The following is an 18,311-nucleotide window of genomic DNA, read 5'->3' on the forward strand; positions in this document are numbered from 1 at the left end:
CTGTCAATGGCCTGTCCCTAAATTCACATCCCTCAACCATACAATCCATTCAGAAAGCCCAGAAACCACAGGGCCCTTAATTCATTCCGGCCACAGAGCCAAGTCATGGAAGCCAGAGAGACAGGAAGGCACTAGCCCGCGGGTTCCCGCCTCTTCTAGGCCGCGCGCCGAAATCAAACTCGATTCTGGCTCTTCGGGGACCGCGCCGCGCGCGCTCCGCTCCGTGGGCCGGCCAAGCCAAGGCCGACGCCCTCCCATCCCGCCGTGAAGCTGCGCTGGGGGCGCCCGGAGGCAGCAAGCAAAGGCTGGCCAAGGAGGAAGAGACGCGGGAGGCGCGCTCTGCGCAGGCGCGCGGCGCCCCGCCTCCCCAGCGTCGGCTCCCGGGCGGGCGGCGCGGGCCCTCCCACTCTCCCCCGCGCCGCCTGACGGCCCCGGCCCTCGCTTCACCCCGACGCCCCGGCGTGCGCGTCCTCCCGCCGGCCTGCAGGCCCGGGGCCTCCGCCTGCTTGCCTGCCGCTGCTCCTCGCGGCCCCGTCTCGCGTTCACGCTGTCGCCCGGGCCAGCGCGGCCGCGGGCAACCGCTCCCCCTCCCACACCTACCCCGCCCCCTCCCCGCCTTTTCCGCCCTCCCGTCCCCCTCCCTCGGCCCGCCGCCGCTGCTCCAGATGAGGTGATGGCAACGGCCAACTTCGGCAAGATCCAGATCGGGATTTACGTGGAGATCAAGCGGAGCGATGGTGAGCCTCGCCGCCGCCCCTGCCGGTTGGGCCCCGCATTCGAGCGTTCATGGAGGGGACGCGGGGCTGGCCGCCTCATTGATTGCTCCGCCGGGCTGTGGGGGCGGGAAGGCGGCGGCCGCGGCGCTTTTGTGTGTGGCGTGTGTGCGAGTGAGGCCGGCGTCGGGTCCGCCCCGGGTGCCGCTGCAGTGCGGGGGGCGGGGAGGGGCTGCCGGCGAAGGACCTGGGTGTCGCGGGCCGTATCTGTGGGGTTCGAGTGGGTGAGGCGGAGGGTCCCGGGACCGGGGGGATGGGGGAGAGCCGCTCTTCCCGCGATCTCCATCCTCCCTGAGGACTCCAGCCCGGGGGGCCGGGGCCAACGGGCTTCTGTAGGGAGGAAGGACCCAGCCTCGCGTTTCACCCGGGCCTTTTCATTTTCCGGCAGTATCTCTGAGGGGTGGGGGGTGGGGAGAGCGTGGAGACCAGTGGTTTCAGGATTTAGAGAACCGACTACCGGTCCGAGGCAGGGGGGAAAGGCCAGCCCCGAAGCTGGACAGGCTTCAGCTTTCGCTTCTCAAGTATGCCCTTTTTTTTTTTTTTTTTTTTTTGCTAGTCCTTTCCTTGGAAGAAGGATGCCGAGAACGTCGTGCTCGGCCATGAATATGTGGGGGGGGGGGGGGCAGTGGTGTTCGATGAGCTTCTCCGGGGTGATGAGACTGAAAGGGAAGGAGAGGGATGAGCTTAGTCAATGCGATGCATTACTGAGAGGGTGGGGGTGGGCCACCGGATGTTGATATTTTCACACCCTCTAGAGAGGTAGCCAAGAGGAAAGTGTAAAATGAGGTGAACATACATGCCTAATTCAAAAGAAAAGGGGGGAAAAGCCTTAGGCTTATGTATCTCTTTATAGGTTCTTGCAGACTGTTTTATGTCACTGACTTGAGGTGTGGAGTGAGAAGCCAGCCAGGCTTGGAAATAATTTATATTGTAAAGGAGAAAACACGCATGAAGAGAGAGAAGTAACATTTTTTTTTTCAATGCGAATATTGAAACGAGCTAGAGATGTTTAATAGAGGTGTGTGGTGTTCTTAGCTCAGTTTCCCTATACTCATAAACCTTTATAGCTTCTTATTTTCCAGTCTAGTCTAAGGTTGCCCTCATAGTTGCCCTCTCTTCGTTCCTAGCAAGTTTGACCAAGTTATGTGAAGCTAGATTGACTTTCCTGTTATCTGCGAGATAAAATGATAGGCCCTATATAGCTAATGATTCTTTTCCTTGTATTCGAGATAATTCGCATTAACAGCCAGAAGCATCATCATCCTGTATGTGAAAAGGTAAATTATACCACGTTAGAGCTTTAGAAGTTAACCTGTTACAGTGGGAAAGCAATGTGTCTTCTCTTTGGGTTGGGCTTTCTTTTTATTTTCTTTTCAAATAACTGTCCTTAAACAGTGCTGTTACGGTCATTTTTTTTTTTTTTTTTTAGGTGAATGAGTGTTCACTATTACAACAAAAATAGAATTTGCATATTATTTAAAATTGGAGGGTGCAATAAAATGTGTAAAGTTCTTTACATTCTAAACCTTTATGGTTATAGGTGTTATTACAAAGTATATTTTTAAAAAGGGTCATGTGGCATTCGAAAGCTTTTTGATTTTTTTTTTTTTTTTTTGCTTGCATGTATGACTTGAAACCGTTTTGGTTCTTTTAGGGTTCTGGGATAGAGACTTTATTTAATAGTCTTCCATCATTTACCTTTTGCCTTATTAGAAACCCAGACGTATATGAGAGCTTTGTGTTCTTATGTAAGTGCTAATGATCTGAAGTCACATTTAAAGTATTTTCCCCGTGAGGGCATAACGGAAATCATTGCAATGTGTATTATCCCAATTTATAGTCACATACATATTTATACTCCTTAGATGCATGATGGAATTGGTGGAAGGTAAAATTAGACAACTTGGAGGGAGTGGTCATTTGCATTGGATGGTGGTGTTTCACAGTACAAGATGGTGTCTGGGAGACTCCCGCATACTTTCTTTTTTCACTTTAAAGAAGCTGTTTTGTTTCCTCCCACTTCTGTAGCACATCTGTATAAGATAAAACATTAGTGGTTATTGTAACGAAAATAAACTTTGTAGTTTGGTGAGCACTAATGTAATGCCTGAGACCATGGAAATCACATGAGTGAAGAAGGTCTGCGCCAGCCTGCGATTAACTGGTAACTTGATGTTCTGCATGCTTCCTGATGGTGATCCTTGTCCTTTTTTAAGAGCATGCTTCTCCAAATAGTGATGCTCATACATAAGTAAAACATATTCTGAGGGCCAACAGGTAAACTAAAATGAATTTATTCTTCTCTTTCAAGACCCTGCTCAAAACTAATCCCAATAAGTCTTCAATGATTACTAAAGCCAGTTGGACAGTTAGCCCCTGGGTAGTCTGCCTCTGAATCCCTAAGTCATTCTGTATCACTCATGAGGCAGCATATTTCCTTAAGTATTAATATTTGGGTATCTTTCTTTTAATGTTGTGTTTTCAGACTATACCAGACAATAGGTGCTGTAGAGAATCTGGTTGAGGGATGGCAAGCTACTCATGTCCATTTCCACAAAAGTCAGGGTGTTATGGTATTAGAATACTTAGTAATAGCCTCTTCAGTTCCCTGAATTTATCTGTGGATCTCCTCCATGTGCCTTGCAAAGGTTCTTGCATATAGGTTTTGAGTGAATCATTCATTATTGGATTTCTGGTTTTCAAACATTATTTAAGTTAACTGTTAGGGTGAAATCTTACCTGGAAGTGAAACCCTTCCATCCAGACTCATCCTGTGCTACCTCCTCCCTATTCTGCTCCCCTCCCCTGACTCCATTCAGGCCTCTAAATTCGGCATCTCCAGCCAGGAATGACTGGGATTGAGTGATGTACTGAAGCTATTTTAAAGTTCAAAATGCCAGAGGTTAGGTGTACTGAGATTGATCCCCACCACAAGAGATAACCTGGTAGGAAATTAGACTAGTTTCTGGAAATGGATGCTCATGTGTAATCTATTTTTTTGTATGTATTATCCTTCTGATTCAATTCCTTTTTAGAATCCAGTGACTCTGAAACTGTAGGTTTTAACTGTACTGTTAAAACATCTCTTACCTGTTTGACACTAGCTGTGATTATCCTTTGAGGACTGGGGGAGAAATGAGAAATGTTTTGAATATTTGGAAGCTGCACCTATGATTGTTCTCTGGGGTCTCTTAGTCACAGCATTGATGTATGTGAACTGAAGAGACAGATCAACCAGAAAGATCCTTAAAGTTAATGTTGTTGTCATTTTTATAAATATGGAAACAGAGTCGCAAGTCTCTAAGTGACTTGTCTAGCTAGATTCATACAACTTGTAGTGGCAGCCAGGAACCTGTCTTGCATAGCATAGAAACCAGACTACCTATCAAGAACTAAGAACTGTGACAGCGAAGGGAGAATTCAGTTATTTAGGAAGCATATGCAGCTTTCTGCAGCCCAGTAAGGATATGTAGGAAATTGCTTCTCAGCCATAGGAAAAGCACTAGGGAACCGTGTTACAGAGCCCAGTTGGAGTGATCTGGTAAAAAGTGATAATGGTATAGTAAATATAAGGTCACAAAGATGAAATATATTCCTGTGTCTTAATTAAATGCTGAAAATAATGCTTTAATTAAGCATCTGAAATCATGAAATTAAAGATTTCAAAGGATTTATTGGGAATCTTGGAGTTTAGAGCAGGCATTCTTTATTTAGGAAGGATTTTAAATGTCCTAATTCTTGTACGTACTTTGCCACATTTATTGTTCTGCTAGTTCATCTTTACATGCCATTATATAGACTTTTGGGAATGGTCTGTGTGAATGTAGATAATAAAGATGAACAACACAGCAATACGGTTGTTCTTTAGGTGCAATTTTGTGGCTCCGTGGAGTGGGTGGAATGGGGGAATTTATAGATCAATAATTTCTTTTTACGTGGTAACTAGCATGATAATGGTTCCATATATGTATCTGTTAGGCCTTCATAGTTTTCCGAACAGGTTATCTAATTGGATCTTCACAAGAAACCCTGTGAGGTAGTAATCAAGATAGGAAGGAATCCTAAGGCAGGCATAGAATATAAGGTTGGATTTTTTGAGATCAAATGTTAATTAATTAGGGGCATAGCCTGAACCAAACCCTAGGTTCTTTCACTCCTAGTTTTCTTTTTAGTGCTGACACATTTTTGGATGATGGTATGAAGTTGTATACTTTGTGTACTTTGGTGGGGTTTTCTTTTTTTTTTGAGGTGTTAAAACCCCTTTAGTAAATTTTTTTCTACTACTGTCAAAGAGGCTCGGAAAACATATATTGAATTAAATTTTCTGACTTTGTGAGATAACATTGAATTCTGACATTTTATTAACTCTCAGGATGAAAATAGTCACTTGTTGCTTCCAGAATTACAGAATCCCAGGAAGCTATGTTCATTGCTTAGTCACTTGATTCTTACAGCAAAAACTTTGGAACCCTGGGAAAAGTTTTGTGTCAACTTGTTTTATATGTCATAATTTTTTAAAAACTGAAGATGGCGCGCCTGGGTGGCTTAGTCGGTTAAGCATCCGACTTTCGCTTAGGTCATGGTCTTGCGGTTCATGGGTTCGAGCCCCGCGTCGGGCTCTGTGCTGACTGCCAGCTCAGCCTGGAGCCTGTTCCAGTCTGTGACTCCCTTTCTCTCTGGCCCTCCCCTGTTCGCGCTGTCTCTCTCTCTCTCTCTCTCTCTCTCTCTCTTAGAAATAAATAAAAACATTTAAAAAAAATAAAATCTGAAGAATAGCAAAGAGCCAGTTAAGCCTTTGTCTTGTTTAAATAGGGAAGAAGTCGCGAGTGGAAAATCCAGAGTGGCGTTCCTTGAGAGATCATCCAGGCCCATTCTTCCTAGTCACAAGTATACTTGTCATTAATACTACATTAATCTTTTGCAATCTTAATTCTTGGATTCAGCCATCTACTTTGCTTTTAACACCTCTGTCCTGTAACCTAAAGTGTTTGTTTTCTGATCATTCTTCTGAATTTAAGCATAGATACAACCCTTAAGCTTTGGGTGCAATTAATTTCACTCTCCTGGTCCAGTTGTAGAGTAAATATAGGTTAAGTTGCCCTCCTATCACACACTCCCTCTTTTGATTAAAGTAATAAAAATGGTATTACAGTGCCTAAGTGAAAATAGACGTTAGAACCTCACCATATTGAACAGTTAAGCGCTTAATTACACACAGTGGATACTGTGCCATGTACTTATATGGAGAGTTAAATAAATTCAAGTTTATGGTCTTTGGGATTTGTCTTTAAAAATCTCCTTCAGGTGGCTCCGTTGATTAAACGTCCAATTTTGGCTCATTTCATGATCTTGTGGTTTGTGGGTTTGGTCGGTTCTGTGCTGACAGCTCAGAGCCTGGAGCCTGCTTCATCTTCTGGGTCTCCCTCTCTCTCTGTACCCCCACCCCCTTCCCCACAAGTTCTGTCTCTCAAAAATAAACATTAAAAAAAAAAAGTCTCCTCGAAATATAATATCATTTCATTGTTGGTTAACCTTAGGTTAACTTTTTGTGACTGTCTCCTGGGAGTAAAATGAGTGGGAAGGTGTCCCTTTTTAAAGTTTGCTTGTAAATCTACTCCTTGACTAGGATTCTCTCAGTTTGGTGCTACTGTTTTTCTCATTATCCACTACAACCAAGCTTGCAATTCACGTGAGCATTTAGTAGAGCATGAGAATATTTTAGTATATAGACTGTAAGTGATTATGCCATATCACAAAACACTGTGTATCATAGTTCTCTTCTTATAGATTTAATTAAATATATTTTTATTAATAGCTTATTACATATCATGTATTCTGATAGGTGTTGGAGATACAAAAAAGAATAAGGCATATAGAGTTCCTGCCTTCAAAAACAGTAAATCAATGTATGGTGTGATTGGGACTGATAGAAGTATGCTGTTCTGTGTGTACATTATTACCACTTCACTTTTTAGGTTTTAGCTCTTTACTTGGACTCTTGAAGTTATGAGTCTTCTGGAAAATAAATGTCATATATGCTATTTTTCACCTCCTCCACATAAGACTAATATCCCTTATCTCTTATGGTGTGCTTTCCTGGTAAGTCCATATCGATCCTCAGAATTCTTTTTTTTTTTTTTTTTTATGCTTATTTTTGAGAGGGAGAGAGGAAGTGAGGAAGGGGCAGAGAGAGGAGGAGAGACAGAATCTGAAGCAGCCTCCAGGCTCCATGCTGTCAGCACAGAGTCTAGTTCTGGGGCTCGAACCCACAAACCATGAGATCATGACATGAGCTGAAGTCAGACGCTTAACAGACTGAGCCACCCAGGTGCCCCAGAATTCTTCTTAATAAAGTAACACCAGTCTTGGTACCTCCTGTCACTTTATTGAAATTGGCATTATTTCTCATTACTGGCCTATTTTCTTTTCTCTAATACCCATCTGAGTTTTAACTTTATGACTTTCTACCTTTTTTTTTTGGTATTTAAAGGAATAAGATTTATTCAATTTTTGGTAGAGGAGCCACTAGTTTTGGAATTCGGGTTGGGGTGCTTATAAACACAGGGACCAAGGAAGGAGAACATAAAAACTGATAGAGCAGCTGATAGTGCTTGTATGTAATTGGGAAATAACATCCCCATAGTGTGGCCAGGAGACCAGGAGAATCAGACATCTCCCTGAGCTGTATATTTTACTTACTTTCAGAGACTGACTTCTCCAGGTTTTAATGGTTTTGCTATTAATTTTAACCAGATTTCACTTACATGAAATTTTTTAAAGGAAACACAGGATCAGGATGGGAAATACAGTAAAATTTGCTGAATGTCTACACTGTACAAAGACTTCGTTTTTTATTATAACTGTTGTTCGGCAGCTATCTACGCAGTGTCATCCAGATAGCTTGTATCTTCTTCCATACTGCCATGTGAATTCTCTTTGTTTCTTAAAAATTGAATCTAGGTGTCACTCTTGATACCTGAAGGGTTTTAACATTTGCACCCTTTATAAAGTCTATTGCTTTCCTGTGTTAATATCCAGTATCTTCCTTGATTTTCAGTAACCTTAAAGGTAGATAGTATTTTACCCATTTTATTGAAGAGGAACTCTATGCCCAGAGTGTATAAATTACTGGGAAGTGTTTAAGGCTTATGAAGGGCAATTTCATTTATTTACACTATATACATTGGTCAGGGCAATGTTGTAAGGGTATTTTATTGGGGTGGGATGTAATATTTTTAGATTTATTTAACTCTTTGGATAAATGTGGTTGTTGGAAGCTGTTTCTAAACTGGGTGGAGTCTGTATAATGGTGTCACAACCCTGGCTACTTAGAGAATTCGCCTTTGGGGCATTGAAATTAAAAACAACCAAACATAAAAAACAAACCCCTACCCATCACCTCCAATATCTGGGTCCTTTGCATAGAGATTCTGTTTTAATTGGCCCAATATGGAGACTTAGCATCAGTATTTTACTTTAAAACACCTCGCACATTGATGAAACTTAACTTCACACATACAGGTGATTGCAGTGTGCACCCAGGGTTGTGATCTGTTATTTTAGAAAAAGTAGCATTTCCTAACAATGATCTGACAAAATTTCATGGAGAGTGAAGTTTAAATGGTGGGAAGAAGATGACCAGTAGATTGCCATGAGGGGAAGGAGGCATTCCAGGCATGTGGTGTGCAACATGTGAGAAGTTCCTGAAGTGGAAGTGGAAGGCTGTCAGGTAAAGGCATTTAAAACAGGCAGAAGGGAGGGTGATAGATGAGGAATATAAGGAAGGAGAAGTAATCTGGGGCACCTTATTTAAAGACTTGGGAACAAAGGTAAGGTAAGGCTTCTTGGAATTAATTTCTGGGACACTTGGAAACTACAGTAGGACTTAATCTCCTAAGAGCAGTAATAGGAGTTAGCTCGTGATTAGTGATAGATTAGAGGGAGAGTAATACTGAAAATGAGAGCTAGCAAGGATAAGATTGCATCATTCTAGGAGGGTGAGCAGTGATTAAGGAACAGATGAAATCTAGCAGCCTGCAAAAAGAATTGATATTATATGGTGGTATATCACTTGTGCTGAATAAAGAACAGTTAGATGTGTTGAAAGGAGTGGACTTAAAATTTGGAGAGTCAAATGGACTTAACATTTGGAAAGTTTGAGTGTAGGTTATAAAATCTCTTCAGTTCTGTTTAATCAAGCTAATCCTATTCATGAATATTTCGTAGAGGACTGCAGATCCTATGTACGGTTTAATATCAAAGAGAGCATCCAAATCAGGCTGTTTATAGTTTTTGCCACTAGTTTCTTTAAAGTGAGTCTAAGGTATGAGTCACTTCCAATAAATGTTTATATGTAGAACAAGAATTTACTTAAGCTATAACTAACTGCTTTGACTACTTAAGAAGATGCAGTTATAGTGTATTAGTCAAAACCCTCTTAGAATTCCTGGAAGGGAATGGGAAGGAAAAACAACACTTAAAGGATCTGGCTTCAGCTCGTTAATGGATGAAGGGTTTTGATTCTTGAAATGCAGCTGCTCTCCTTTACTTTTCCTTTGCTCTTATTTTTGACCTATTTTTTACTGCCCTGGCATTCGCCTTACCTTTTCATCCTCAGTATTCTCAATGTCATTTCAGCATTTAGAATCTCTTAACTGCGGGGCGCCTGGGTGGCTCAGTCACTTGAGCATCTGACTTCAGCTCAGGTCATGATCTCTGGGTTTGAGTTCAAACCCCACATTGGGCTCTCTGCTGTCAGCATGGAGCCTGCTTCAGCTCCTCTGTCTCCCTCTTTCTTTGTCCCTCCCCTGCTCATTCATTTCTCTCTCCCCCTCCCCCCATCCCTCCCTCCCTCAAATAAAATAAACATTAAAAAAAAATCTCTTAGCTGCTTTTGCAATTTAGGACTTAAAAAGAAATAAGTGAGGGATGAATAGGGCACATTGGATTTTTAGGGCATTGGAATTATTCTCGGTGATACTGTAATGGTAGATGCATGTTATCCATTGGTCAAAACCCACAGAAGTTATGACACCAAGAGTGAACCCTGATATAAACTATGAACTTTGAGTATTAGTTATGTGTCAGTGTAGGCTCATTCATTGTAAAAAGTTTTACCCATTGTGGGCTATTGATGATGTGGGAGGGTGTGGGTATGTGGGAATAGAGGGTACATGGAGAATCTGTACCTTTCTGCTGTTTCGCTGCCAACCTGCAACTGCTCTAAAAAATTTGAAGAATGACAGTCAGCCCTGTAGGGTGGCATTTCAGGTTAACTTTTGCTCTCTATTTTTCTTACACTTCATCTGTTGGCCAATATGAGAGATTGATGGTTTGCTAACACCATTTTTAAAATGAGCTGTAGTGCAGTGGGAGGATTTAGATACGCTTGACCCATGGACACTATGGGTTTATAGTTCACATGCTGTGCCAAATGTCCAAGCAGTGTGTATAGAGCTTCAATCTTGAGGGGAGCCAGGGTTGAATTTAAACAATTTAAATAGCTGTTCTATTTTTAAAATAGGGAATTCCTCTTGTAAGGTAAATACATGAGGTCTAATGATGTCCCATCGCATGGAAAGTGAGTTGGAGTGCAAACAGCATTAAACTTTTGAGGGGGAAGGGTTAGTACTTTAGTTTACCATGGACTAAAGAGATAGGGATATAGTGACTTACCTATACATGAGGTTTAGGAATGGAGAGCAAATTAGAGGCCTTCGTTAGTGAGGTTAAGTCTTAAGAATTTAATTACAGGCAATTCTCATGAAAATACTGTCCTTGGTCAAAACTTGCTTATAGTTTTACATTAAGGAAATTGACTTGTCTAAGGTCATACATAGGGACACCTGGGTGGCTCAGTTGGTTAAGCATCTGATTTTTGATCTGAGCTGAGGTCATGATCTTGTACTTGGTGAGTTCGAGTTCTGCATCAGTCTCTGCACTAATGGTGTGGAGCCTGCTAGGGATTCTGTCTCTCCTCTCTGCCCCTTCCCTTGCTTGTGCATGTGCGCTCTTCCTCTCTCTTTCTCAAAATAAATGTGAAAACGTAATAAGGTCATGCATAAAGTAAGTAACAAATAGGAGATTAAAGCATAGGTTTTCTGCCTCTAAAGTCCTTTACAGTAATTCCAAAAGAGTTCTTTGTGTACTGTGGATGTTCCAGGCATTGGAAGTCATTAATTTTAAAATACTTTAATTTTTCTTTCTGTGGTATAGATTGCCTTCAGGTGTTTTTTTATTAAACCATCTAGTATCTCTGCACGACCATTATGTGTCCCTTCATGCAGTGCCTTTGAGGGTATAGAAATAGGACTTCTCAGTAGGAAAGACTACTGTGTCAATTACAGCTGACTGTTAAATCGCTGTTGCACTCAGTGCAAGTGCTTGGTGGTTTTATGATTTTTTTTGAAAAAGAAATTTTGGCCTTTGCCCATGTCTCTGCCGTTTCACGAATTGAGACCATCCTTGTTACCATAATTGATGAATTTGGGGGCTAGTCTAGGTTCAGTGATCTTTATTTTTATAAAATTGTTTTTTGAAATAGCTCTTGGGATAATGTATGGGTTGAATTTTTACATTCTCCACCCCCTGCCACACCTAGCTGATATTGAGAGTTGGTTACAACATGACTCTAAATATAAGTGTATTTTCTTTGTATGCTTTTTGGGGTAAACGTCTTTTTGAGGAGAGTATGCTTTTATTAAGAACACTCCATTGCTTTTAACCTTACATGTTCTTTTGGATTTCACTAAGAGTCATTCCTTAACTAAGTTAAAAGTAAATAACATTTTTTGTTTTCTTCCTACCCCTCAGATTCTTCCTTCTCAGTCTTTGTAGGTGTTTCTTTCTCTCTTTATTTTCTTTTTTTTTTTTTTAATTACCTTTTTAGAAAATTTATTTTAGAGCAAATATGAGCAGGAGACAGGGGCAGAAGGAGAGAGATACAATCTCAAGCAGGCTCCATGCTCACCATGGAGCCCTGTGTGAGGCTCCTGCTCACAAACCATGAGGTCATGACCTGAGCCAAAACCAAGAGTCAAACTGAGCCATGCAAATGCCCCTCTTCATTTTCTAAATGTTAGTGTTCTTCAGGGCTTGATCCTAGCCTTGTATTACTTCTCACACAGTAATCTCTCTCTGGGTGCCTTAAGTGCTTCTTCTTAGCCCTGGCTGGCTACACATTCTTTGTGTATCTAATGGATTAATGAATATCTCCACGTGGCTGTCTCGTACATAGGTCAAATTCAGCATATCCAAAATTGAAGCCACCACCTGCTGCCCAACTCAAAACCCTAGATGTCTTCCTAGACTCCTTGGTGTTTCCCAGTGTCATATCTTATCATCAGGTTCTCTTAATATAATCGCTAAGGTACCTCTTCAATCCATATACTTTTTCCATTCTTCCACTGTAATTTTGGTGAGGCTAGCCTTATGTCTTGCCTGAGCTGTGACAACAAATTTCTAATAGGTCTTTCCACCTTTGATTGATTACGGTTTCAGAGTAACCTTTCAGACAAAGGTTTGACCTCCAGTTACCTGCTTAAAACTTTCTGTCACATGCTCTGTGTCTATTGCCCTTTGGCTAAAGCCCAACTCTAACATAGTTTACTCCAGACCCTGAAAAATTGGACCTCCCTCTCTAGTCTGATTTCTTGCAACTCATTTGAGGCTCTCTTCTCCAGACACTGAGTTCTTATTAGAACACTACACTTCTGCCTACCTAATCCACTTACTGCACTTGGTCCTTTTAATGTTTAATGTTGTCTCTATTAAACATTCCATTCTTCCTTGATTCCTAGACTAGGCTAGGTCACTAGACTAGGCTAGGTCCCCTGCTGTGTGGTCTCTGTGTCCCTTCTGTTTACCCATCAAAACACTCATGGGATTGTATTAGCTGCTTAATTGTCTTTGGTCAGACTCAAGTTGCATTGTATCCTTGGTGCCTAGGACAGCACCTGTTAATGCTTAGTAAATTATCTATTTTTTGAACCATTGATTAAATGAACTTCTAGCTGTGCTGTTCTTTCATTGCTCCTTTAATTTTGACATTCTGAAATAAAATTGATTTGTGTTCATCTTCAGTGTCAAGAGGTATGTGTCATCGCTTTTAATGTACACTTTCAACTTGCTTTTTAAATTTAATTACCTGTTTTGAATAATAATATAGTCCCATGGTTAATAATTAAGTTCCAAAGGCTATGTATTGGCAAAGTATTATATTGCTGCCCCCTAGCCGCCTAAGTCTTCTCGCAAGAGATAACAAGTATTTCCAGGTTCTTGTGTATATGTGCATGGATTTGTTTTGCATTTTCAAGCAAATGTTTGTGAATTTGTACCTATATGTTTTATATATATATATGTATTTAAATATATATGTTTTCTCTACAGTTGGTATATTGTGTACACTGGTGCTTAATACTATTTTCATTTAATAATAACCAACTTATTATTGGTTCAATATACTACAATTTAGATTGTGCCCATTCTGTAGCTCTTACACAGCCAGTACTGTATTGAATAATCTTGAACTTTTGTCATTTTTTTTTTGCATATTGATGGCCTCTATTTTTTTTTTTTAATGTTTTATTTATTTCTGAGAGAGAGAGAGACATGAGCAGGGGAAGCTCAGAGAGAGAGGGAGATACAGAATCTGAAGCAGGCTCCAGGCTCTGAGCTAGCTGTCAGCACAGACCCTGATTGATGCGGGGCTCGAACCCATGATCTGTGAGATCATGACCTGAGCCAAAGTCAGAAGCTCAACCGACTGAGCCACCCAGGAGCCCCTGATGGCGTCTGTCTATAGGCTAAGGTTCTAGAAGTAGAATTGCTGTGTTGGAACTTTTTTTAAATTATATTTTTAATTTCAGTAGATCTCGACAGTTTACTTCTATAGAGAATACATGAATTGACCTTCTTAACTGCTCAAGTGCCCCTTGCTTCATACCCTTGTCCACACGATGCATAACATACTTTTTGAGATTTGCTAGCTTAGATTATAGAATTGAGACTATGCTTGTAGAATGTTTTCTTCTGAAGTTAAATGTTCAGAAAAGATAACATTTAATTTATAAAGTGTTTATGAGGTCCATACATAAATGAAAAACATTTAAGTTCTAGTGTTATGATAGCTAATATAGAAAAACAAGGTATCATGTGTTATATCTGCTAATGAGAAGAAGGTGATGTTTTTAATTAAAAGTTTTTGGAAAATACACATTATAGTTTTTAACCTAATAAACTTGAACAGCTCTACTAAATAATAAATTGGGGTTTTTTTTCAAGCTCTGAACGCAGTTAAATAAATTGTGTTAATGAAATTATTTCTCTGTATTTCTGTTAGTTTGTAGTTGGTTAACTCACTTAAGTAGATTGCCTCATTATTTGAGACCAGATCAAGGAACTGAATCTCATAAAGCCAGTTACGTCTCTGTTCTTTTACTGTCCAAATAGCAGCTTTTGATTGGACAGGTGGTTGGGTGAAAGTATGTGTATTATTTGTTCATTCAACCAATATGTTTTGAGTATTTTAGGCAATGTACTAGTTTTTTGAGTATAAAACAATGGCAGGAAAAGACCAAAACTATAACTTCACATGGAGCTTTCATTCATGGAGAGCAAGTGGAAGATGCATAGCTATGCCACTTAATAATTTGTTCTTTTATTAATGGAGAGAAATCACATCAGCATGTTTGTTGAAGGGAAGAAACTAGAGGGAAGAGAAGAGGCTGAAAATAGAGAGCAAGGAAAGATGATCAAGATTTTGGAGACCATGGATCAGGTGACCTTAACATCACCTTTGAAGGCTTTATGTGATCACACTCTTACCTTTCATGCTTTACCTTACCAACTTATGTCCTTGCTCCCGTTGTTGAGCCTCACTGGCTTTCTTTTTCTTACCTCAGAGCTTTTACACAAAATGTTCTCTTCACCTCAGATGTTCTTTTTCCCCACTCTGCTTAATTGTTTCTTTTAGTTCTCATCTCAAACATTATTTCTGTGTTTGTCACAGAGGTCTTTTCTGATTCTCAAATCAAAATTTGATCTCTTAATTCTTTCTCAGTACACTTTATGTTTTCTTAATAAAATTTGTCAGCCTTTGTAAGTATACAGGTCTATGTGTATGTCTGTTATAAATTTAGCATTAAGTATGGTACCTAACACATAGCAGGCATTCACCAAGTATTAACTGATTGAGTTATAAACTTAATGAACTTAGCACCAGCGATGAATTAGATTAACTGTGACCTTATATCCTTGATAATTTAGGTTTTTAGAAAACTTCTTAGGGTTTTATGGATTAGGAGTAGGGGGGCAGATGAATAGGCAGAATTTAGGATTTTTAGGGCAGTGAAAATACTATGTTTGGTACTATAATGGTGGATACATGTCATTATACACTTGTTTAAACCTATAAATTGTATACCAAAAATGAACCATAATGGCTTTTGGGTGATATGTCATTTTCGGTTTATGAGTTATAACAAATGTGCTCCCCTGGTGGGAGACGTTGATGATGAGTGAGGCTATGCATATGTGAGGGCAGAGAGTATTTGGAAAATCTCTTTCTTCTGCTTAATTTTTCTGTGTACCTCAGGCTGCTCTAAAAATACAGAATAAGTCTTGGGTGCCTGCGTAACTACTTGGTTAAGCGTCTGAATCTTGATTTGGGTTCAGGTCATGATCTCATGGTCGTGAGATCCAGCCCTGTGTTGGGCTCTGCGCGAAGCATGGAGCCTGCTTAAGATATTCTCTCTCTCTCTTCCTCTCTCTCTCTCTTTCTCTCTCTCCCTCTCATGCTTGCTCTTGCTGTCTTCCCTCCCACCCTTGCCTTGAACTCGTGTGCACTCTTGTCTTTAACTCACAAAAATATAATAAGTTCTTAAAAAATAAAAAATACTGTAGTCTAGAAATGAAAACATCTGTCTATATGACAACGTGTACATTAATGTTTATAGCATTATTCATAATAGCCAAAAGATGGAAACCCCACTGTCCATCAACTGATGAAAAGCAAATTGTGGTCTCTTCATATGATGGTATATTCCAACATAGGCAGATGTTGACAACATTATGCTTGGGATGCCTGGGTGGCTCATCTGTGTCTGACTCTTGATCTTGGCTCAGGTCATAATTGCATGATTTGTGAGATCGAGCCCTGTGTCGGGCTCCACACTAACATCTGGAGTTTGCTTGGGATTCTCTCTCTATCTTCCTTTCTCTGCCCCTCCCCTGCTTGCGTGCTCTCTCTCAAAATAAATAAATAAACATTAAAAAANCCTGAGCTCGAGCCTAGCCGTGGGGTCTGTGCTGACAGCTCAGAGCCTGGAACCTGCTTCGGATCCTGTGTCTCCCTCTCTCTTTCTGCCCCTCCCCTGCTTGCGTGCTCTCTCTCAAAATAAATAAATAAACATTAAAAAAAAAAAAAAGAAAAAGCTTCATACTTAGTGAAAGTAGCCAGTCCCAAAGGACCACAAACAGTATATGATTTCATTTATATGAAATGTCGAGAATAGGAAATCTATAGTATGAGGTAGAAGGTAGATTAGTGGTTGCTTGTTATGGGGAGGGGGTCATTGGAGGAATGGGGAAGTGATAGCTACAGGATATGAGGTGCCTTTGAAGTGATTAAAATATTACAAACCTGGTGATGATTGCAAATATCTGCATATACTAAAAACCATTAAATTCTGTACTTTAAATAGGTGAATTGTATGTTATGTAAATTATTTCTCAGTAAAGTTTTTTTAAAAAAAACTTCATAGGCAACAGGGAGAAGTTTTATTTAAATTGTATTGTTACTAGTAAAGGTGAGCATTTTTCACATTTTTTGTCAATTGTAGTACTTTTTGTCTATCACCTCCTATTTTTTAAAATTGTTTTCCTGTACTTGATTGTACTATGTTATCTGAGTTTTCTTAGCTTCATCTGTTCTTATTAATCTCTTTTCTGTGTTGTCTGCCTCTTAAATATTGCTGTTTCCCAGTGTTTTATCATTGGTCCTCTTCTGTTTCTCTGTGTTTTCCCTAGTTACTGTGATCTACTTTTTTTTCTTTTTTTAATTGAGCTAGAACTCACATGTCATAATAATCCTTTTTAGGTGATAAATGCAAAAATAAGGGAGTACAGTAAAGAACTTCTGTACATCAACAAAATGAAATGGCATTCTTCCAAGTGGGAGAAAATATTTGCAAATCATCTGATAAAGGGATTAATATCCTTAATTCAATATCACAAAACTAAACAATCCAATTTAAAAATGGGCAGAGGCCCTGCACAGATGTTTTTCCTAACAAGACATACACATGTTTATTATTTAAAAAAAAAAAAAAAAAAAAAACAAGAAATGACAAGTGTTGGTGATGATGTGGAGAAAAGAGAACCCTTGTATATTTTTGTTGAGTCTAAATTGGTGCAGCCATTGTGGAAAGCAGTATGGAAATTCGTCACAAGATTAAAAATAGAACTACCATGTAATTGAGCAATTTTACATATGGGTATTTATCCAAAGGAAATGAAATCCTATCTAGAAAAGATAACCTGTACCCCCATGTCCATTGCACCGATATTTACAGCAAGACCTGAAACAACCTAAGTATTCGTGGATGGTGAATGAATGGTTAAATGGAATGGAATATTATTCAGCCATATAAAGAAGTGAATCTTGCCATTTGTGACAAGATGGATGGATAGATCTTTTTTTTTTTTTTTATTTTAATTTTTTAATGTTTGGATGGATAGATCTTGAGGGCATTATGCTAAGTAAAATAAATCAGAGAAAGACGAATACCCCATCATCTTACTTATATGTGGAATCTACAAAAACAAAAAGCAGCAGCAACAACAACAACAACAAAAAAAACAAAACCAAACTCACAGATAAAGAGAGAAGAATGGTGATTGCCTGAAGTGGCATTGAAGAGTGAACAAAATGGGTGAAGCAGGTTGAAAGATAGAAATTTCCAGTTGTAAAAGAAGTCTTGGGAATATAATGAACAGCATGGGGACTGTAGTTGTATATTTGAAAATTGCTAAGAGTACATCTTAAAAGTTCTCATCACCGGAAAAAAGGTGTAGCTCTGTATGATGATTGATGTTAATTTTTTCTGGTGATCATTTCCCAGTATCTACAAATACTGAGTCCTTATGTTGTATACCTGGAACTAATAAAATGTTAGATGTCATTTTTTTCTCAATAAAGAAAAAAGGGGAAAAAATCCAGATGAGAAAACATTTTTTTCACCCTTTTAAAGTATACGGTTATGTGATCTTAAGTATATTCAGAGTTGTTCATTTGTTGCCACAGTGTAATTTCAGAACATTTTCGTCACCCCAGACAAACGCATACCATTACTTATCAGCGGTCACCGTGCAGTCCCTCCTTACTCTAGCCACTGGCATCCACTGCTCAATTTTCTATTTTTGTGGATTTGCCTATTGTGGACATATAAGTGAAACTATATAGTATATGACTTTAAATGTCCTAACTTCTTTCCCTAACCATAATCTGTGCTTAAAGTTTATTCTTGTTGTAGTATGTTT

General features: G+C 39.8%; 1 protein-coding gene across 4 annotated transcripts in view; it reads left to right on the forward strand.

Moving 5' to 3' along the window:
- Positions 1 to 384: 384 nt before the first annotated feature.
- Positions 385 to 18,311, forward strand: part of KIF2A (kinesin family member 2A) — a 64,956-nt gene continuing 47,029 nt past the window's right edge. For 2 of the 4 annotated variants that reach the window (XM_039255582.1, XM_039255583.1), the window contains exon 1: positions 387 to 737. In XM_039255582.1, the coding sequence (XP_039111513.1) occupies positions 674 to 737 (64 nt within the window). In that variant the 5' untranslated portion in view covers positions 387 to 673. Of the gene's footprint in view, positions 738 to 2,002; positions 2,051 to 18,311 lie in introns of all 4 variants that reach the window. The other 2 variants (XM_039255584.1, XM_039255586.1) reach the window with 2 other exon arrangements.

This window comes from Hyaena hyaena, unplaced genomic scaffold, assembly GCF_003009895.1.
Source record: "Hyaena hyaena isolate Hyena2069 unplaced genomic scaffold, ASM300989v1 scaffold_532, whole genome shotgun sequence".
NCBI classification, from domain to species: domain Eukaryota; kingdom Metazoa; phylum Chordata; class Mammalia; order Carnivora; family Hyaenidae; genus Hyaena; species Hyaena hyaena.